The sequence below is a fragment of the Parus major genome, chromosome 2 (assembly GCF_001522545.3).
Source record: "Parus major isolate Abel chromosome 2, Parus_major1.1, whole genome shotgun sequence".
Taxonomy (NCBI): Eukaryota; Metazoa; Chordata; class Aves; order Passeriformes; family Paridae; genus Parus; species Parus major.
In genome coordinates this window covers 491,699-498,045 of record NC_031769.1, presented here as the reverse complement: position 1 = coordinate 498,045, position 6,347 = coordinate 491,699, and the positions used below count along the sequence as shown (strand labels likewise).

General features: G+C 47.8%; 1 protein-coding gene across 3 annotated transcripts in view; it reads right to left on the bottom strand.

Moving 5' to 3' along the window:
• Window positions 1–6,347, bottom strand: part of KIF9 (kinesin family member 9) — a 21,069-nt gene that overhangs the window by 6,061 nt on the left and 8,661 nt on the right. For 2 of the 3 annotated variants that reach the window (XM_015618220.2, XM_015618221.2), the window contains exons 12-18: window positions 5,757–5,834; window positions 4,582–4,650; window positions 3,848–3,952; window positions 3,508–3,563; window positions 2,917–3,055; window positions 2,068–2,189; window positions 676–834 (exon numbers count right to left, since the gene is read on the bottom strand). In XM_015618220.2, coding sequence (XP_015473706.1) covers window positions 676–834; window positions 2,068–2,189; window positions 2,917–3,055; window positions 3,508–3,563; window positions 3,848–3,952; window positions 4,582–4,650; window positions 5,757–5,834 — 728 coding nt within the window. The remainder of the gene's footprint in view (window positions 1–675; window positions 835–2,067; window positions 2,190–2,916; window positions 3,056–3,507; window positions 3,564–3,847; window positions 3,953–4,581; window positions 4,651–5,756; window positions 5,835–6,347) is intronic. The other variant, XM_015618222.2, reaches the window with a different exon arrangement.

Here is a 6,347-nt window from a genome sequence, read left to right as displayed (position 1 = left end):
CCTTGCAGGGCCTGAAGGGGCTCCAGGAGAGCTGGAGAGGGACTGGGGACAAGGGATGGAGGGACAGGACACAGGGAATGGCTCCCACTGCTTGGATGGGATATTGGGAATTGGGAATTCCTGGATGGGATGGAATTCCTGTTTGGGATGGAATTCCCAGAGCAGCTGTGGCTGTCCCTGGATCCCTGGAAGTACCCAAGGCCGGGCTGGACAGGGGTTGGAGCAGCCTGGGATGGTGGGAGTGTCCCTGCCATGGCAGGCGTTGGAATGTGATGATCCCTAAATTCCCTCCCAACCCAAGCCAGGCTGGAATTCCATCATTCTATTGATCCATTTCCAGGAGTGTGGGGATTTCTGGCTGGATGTGAAGTGTCCCTGCAGTTTTCCCACTTACCAAAGGGATGCTGCCATCTTCAGAGATCAAGGAATTAAATTAATTTAAATTACATAAAATTAAAGACATTAAATTAATTGAAGTTTTGAAATATTCAAGACCACCAGCAGCAACATTTGGAGCTCAGGGTGTTCCCACCACCATTCCTGTCCTGGATTCCCTGGAGATTTCCAGATCTCTCCCCTTTGCCTTGGAGTTGTACTCAGGGAACACAATCCAACTGTTCCAGTGTACAGCACCCTCTGGAAAAGGGGATTTACTCCCTCACAGGGAAAATCTACCTGAGCTGGGAATCCTGCACTGAAGGTGGGACTGAGGCCTCTTCATCACTTTCCTGATCACTTCCTTCCTCTTCCTCATCCAGATCCTTGGTGGGGCTTTTGGACAGTGGGGAATCATCCTGACTTGCCTCAGAGGGAGGGCTCCCACTTCTTTCCTTCCTGACAGGGGGGAAAAGACGAACCAGATTCATTATTTTCTTCACCAGAGGGATCTGGAAGTAAAACATGCCGAGGGTTTGGCTTTGCTGAGTTAAAAACTGAGCTAAAAACCAAAGTTTCCAGGGAAATATCCGCTGACAAGGAATAAAATCAGCCTTGTTCACACAAATCCTTAATTCTCAGCGTGGAGGAAAGGCCCTGGATAATGTGGAACACAGGCCAGGCTGGATGAGCTCTCTTGGGAAGGATCTCAAGGACACAAATCCCACCCTGCCCAGCTTTGGGCACACCTGGACAAAGGCCAGCCCTTTCCAAAAGGAATCTCCAAGGATTTGATCCAACCCCACATTTAAACCAAGCCTGGCTCCCTGCTTTTCCTAATCCCTCCAGCTTCAGCTGCAGGGAATAGAATCCTCATGGAATCATGGAATGGTTTCAGTTGGAAAGGGCCTGAAAACCCATCCAGTGCCACCCCTGCCATGGCAGGGACACCTCTGTCACTGTCCCAGGCTGCTCCAAAACAAATCCAGCCCGGCCTTGGGCACTGCCAGGGATCCAGGAGCAGCCCCAGCTGCTTTGGGAATTCCATCCCAGCCCTTCCCCAGCTTCCCAGGGGATTTCTTCCTAAGGAATGGTGTGACCAGGAGAGTGTGATTTGCACCAGAGGCAGAGGAGTCTCCCTAAAACCAGAGAGCCCAGGGGTCACCAAAAGCCTTGGTGATTCCTCTGCTCCCTCCACGAGACTTTGGGGAAATGTCAGGGAGGAACCAAGCAGGGATTTGCTTCTGGGAACTGAAGGTTCTTCCTCTGCTCAGGACTGGCTGGTTCCCCCTTCCCTCCCCAGTTCCCTCCTCCATGGGCTGCACATTCCTGCCTGACCAGAGCTTGGAAGTGCTGGATCCTGCACTTGGGACACCACAAGGATTGGGGTGGAACTGGGAAAGGCCCTGAGGGGTCAGGAGGAGCCAGGGAGCCTGGACAGGACAAGGGGAAACAGCCCCAGGCTGGGCCAGGGGAGGCTCAGTTGGATATTGGGAAAATCCCTTCCCTAAAAAGGCTGCCCAGGGCTGGAGGGATTTAAAATCCCTGTGGATGTGGCACTTGGGGACACAGTCAGGGGTGGCCTTGGCAGTGCTGGGGGATGGCTGGACACAATGACCTTAAAGGGCTTTTCCAATGTTGACGATTTTGTGATTCCACCATTATCAGAGGTAAAGGAGAGGTTTAACTCACTCATCACCCTCCTCAGCTTCCTTCTTCCCACCAGGAATGGGGGATGTAGGAGGACTTCCAGCCTCAGGAGTCTCTTCATCCTCCTCCTGCTCCAAATCCTCTTCCTTACCAGCAGCAGTTTCCTGGGAACAGAAAGGAGCAATCCATTTGTGCACACCATGGAAGCTGCACAGGCCAGCAGCTCCTCCATTCCCTGGAACAACCCAGTGGGGGAATTAAAAACTCTGGGAGAGCCCACAGGAGGATTTATGGATTAGGTCAGGGATTTATACACTCAGCTCCAGAAATTATCAGGATTAAAAAGAGGGATCTCAGCAGAGGAAGGAGCTCACCTTCTCCAAGCCAAGGACAGACAGGTCACTTTGGAGATTGTACAGGACCAGGGGAGGGGACACTGTGAAAATGGGATTTTGGGAAGCAGTTCCTGGCTGGAAGGGTGGAGAGGCCCTGGGATGGAATCCCCAGAGCAGCTGTGGCTGCCCCTGGTCCCTGGAAGTGTGGAAGACCAGGTTGGATTTGGTTTGGAGCAACCTGGAATAGCAGGAGGTGTCCCTGCCCATAGAATGGGATGATCTTTCATGCTCCTTTCAACCCAAACTTTTCTGGGATTCCAATTCCCATTTCATAAATTCTTCTGTGCAGATAAAGGCCCCAATGAATCCCTCTGCATCCAGGAATTCCTCCTTGTTCCTGGTGCATCTCTGCTCTGGACTTTGTAACCAAGTCACCCCACTGACATTCCTGAGCTTGATTTCAACAGGGAAAATCTGCTTTATACAATTCCCATTTTGGCAGCAGAGGAGCCGGATCTGGGGTGGATTCTGGGCCAGGTGGAGCCCCAGGAATTACCATGTCCTCCTGCTCCTGCTGCTGCTCCTGAGCCTCCTCCAAACGCAGATCCGAGCTGGACTCAGACCCGGCAGCGCTGTCTTTGCGTCCCAGCCCGTACTTGTTCCAGAGCCTGCACTCCACCTCTTCCTCCTGTTGGCTGAGGAAAAACCAGCCCTTCAGGACTCCTTTCCCACCAAATCCCTGCCAAAGCCAGATTCCCAAAGAAAAACCCCTTTTACCTCTTGTTTTATCCCTCAACACCCATCCCACGTCTCTTCCTCTCCTTTTCCCTGACTTTCCTTTTGGGATCTTTAATATTAAAGCTTTTTGGTGGTTATTTTAATATTGTCCAGGACCTTTGAATGATCCACATCAAACCACATTAACTCTGCTCAGTCCCATCCCCTTGTCTGAACCTTTAATCCAGGTTGGAGGGGGCTTGGAGCAGCCTGGGATGGTGGGAGGTGTCCCTGCCCATGGAATGGGATGGAATGGGATGGAATGGGATGGAATGGGATGGAATGGGATGGAATGGGATGGAATGGGATGGAATGGGATGATCCTCAAGGTTCTTCCCAACCCAAACCAGTCTGGAATCTCTGAACTTACCTTACAATCACTTTGAACTGCCTAAACACCTCCTGGATCTGCCTGACGTTCACAATCTGAGGATGAGAGGTACAAAGCCATCAATTTTGGTATTAATTATATAAAGGAGTTCCAAATAAATCAGTTTTAAAGGGTTTTGAGATTAAGGAAAAGTCTCCTGGAGCCTCCAAACCAGCAAAACTGGAATGAAAACATGCAAAATGTGCAAAAAGAAATCCAATTACAATCCTGTAGTGGGTTTGGGATGAAAAGAAGCCACTTCAAAAGACATTTTCATTGCTCCTCTCCTGGAGGAAAAGGGGATGGAACCAGGATTTAAGTTCTTTTTTTCACTGCTTACACTGATTTCCTCAATGACTCCTCTGAGGTATTTCTGGACTTGGGATCTGATTTCTGCTCTCTGGGATGTGGTCAGGGGGTTGTAACTCATGAAGGAACGATTTGCCTGAAAGGAAAGATGGAAAACTGAGAATCAGGGAGTTACAAAGAGCTGAGGGAGCCTTTGAGAGCGAAGGGGACAGAGCTTTGGGCAGGTCCTGTCGTGGTGGGACAGGAGTGATGGCTTTAAACTAAAAGAGAGGAGATTCAGGCTGGATTTGAGGAAGGAATTTTTGGCTGTGAGAGTGGCACAGGGTGCCCAGAGCAGCTGTGGCTGTCCCTGGATCCCTGCAAGTTCCCAAAGCCAGGTTGGAATGGGCTTGGAGCAGCCTGGGACAATGATGGGAGGTGACAGGGGATGGAATGGGATGAGATTTAAGGTCCCTTCCAACCCAAACCATTCTGGAATTCTGTGATTCCATTGGTCTGGCAAACACCTGGAATTGCTGTGCCCATTTCTGCTCAGGATTCTCACCACCTGACTTGGCAGGAGATGGGATTTGGGATCAACCAACACAAGAGCTTCAAGAGTCTGGGAAAAAAACCCCAAACCCCATCTCTGGTGGCCAGAGATTGAAATTCCAACACAATCCCTCTGTGTGGGACCTCCAGAGGTTTCCCCAAGCCCCAGAGGATGGTGCTGGGAGCAGAGGGAAGGACACAACCCCGCTGGACAATGAGTTCACTGCTCCTCACCAAGCTGTCCTGCATGATCAGCTCTTGCTTCAAGAGATGGATCTCCTCCTCCAGAGCCTTCACTGATGCCTAACAGGGCGAAAAAAAAGGATGAGCAAATGACTAAATTATACTGGGAATAAAAAACCTGCTAAAAGCAGCAAGAGATTGGCTGCTGGAGAATATCCCAGCTGGATCCCAGCTCCCTCAGGGCCTGCAGCAGGGAATTAGTGGGGCTGGAAATCAGTTTGATTTTCCTTTGATTAGCTCCCTGCAGAGTTTCTGCCTGCAGAGCCTGCCTGAGCCATCAAAGGAGGGCCACTGCTTTTTAATGGGATGATTTCCTGCTCTGGAATTGCAGGGACCATCAAATTCCTGGCTCTGGGATGTTATCCTGGAAGCCAAGCATTGTGCAGGGCTCACCTCTGCCCTGAACTCAGCAGCTCTGACAGTAACTGGGACAAAGGAGAGATTTTCCTGTGCTGGATTGGACTGAATTTCTCCCTAACATGGAATATCTTCAAGGATTCACTATTTCAAATGTGTTTCCAAATAGGTGAGCACAAAAATCTTGGGATTCAGGGGGAAGTGGACACTGAGCTGCTCTGAAGGGACCTCGGGAGCACCAAAGCACAAAGTTCCCTTCCAGTTTCAGCTCTCCCAGTTTGGTTTTCAAGCTGAAAGTGCACTCTAACATCCTTCCTTTCAATGATTTCCTTAATTAACCAAGTTTTCTAATTGTGGAGAAGCTGTTCTGTTACCAGCAGCAACAGGGATAAAGCTGCAGGAGAATTTGAGATGATTTCCCTGCATGTCAGGGGAATAATTCACCAGAAAATCTCTCTGTTGAGAGCTGAATCTCATCAGAAAAAATGTGGGATATGCAGGAGAAAGAACTCCCAGGAAGATGTGACCACCTGCATGGTTGTGCCTTAGACCAGGAAAGAAAAATAATAATTTTTATTATAAAAATAATAATAATGTAATAAAAAACTGTAATAAAAAACCTATAAAAAAGGTTCAGATGGATCCATTTGATCACCCACCCAAAATCAGCGGTGTCAGCCTGGCTGAGGAAGGTTCATTGATTAAACTGCCTCATTTTCCTCTGGATTTTCAGGTTATTATCCTGCATATTAATGCTAATTAATATTATTAATACTAATCCCCTTCCTCCAGGCCCCTCCTGTCCGTACCTCACGGTAAAAGGGCTCGTTGGGGACAGGCTCTGCTGTCACCCAGTTCATCCTGGTGGCAAAACGCAGGGAGGACAGCTGGAAAAACAAGGTTTGCAGAAAATCAAATATTGGCAGCATTTTCCTGATCTTTCTACTTAATTCCATCAGATCCAAGAGCAGAGAAATATAAAATCTGTCAATTGTTCCAGGGGATTCCTTCCTGTTTGCTCTGGATCTGGCTCAACCAGGGGGGAATTTCACACATTTTATCATTTAAAGGTTAAAAAAAGCAATTTCTGGGAGGTTCCTCCTGGTTCCTGCTCCAGCCAGATCAGCTCGGCTGGAACTGGAGCAATTCCCGGGATTCCAGGAGGTGATGACCCATGGAAACACAGGAAATAATATTAATAGTGACAATAAAAATAATAATAATTATTATATTAATTAATAATATTAGATAATAGATAATAGATAATAGATAATAGATAATAGATAATAGATAATAGAAAATGTTATTATTACCAATAATCATTACTTATATATTAATTAATAATATTATCATAATAATAACAGTAATTAATATATTATATATTATAATATATAATAAAT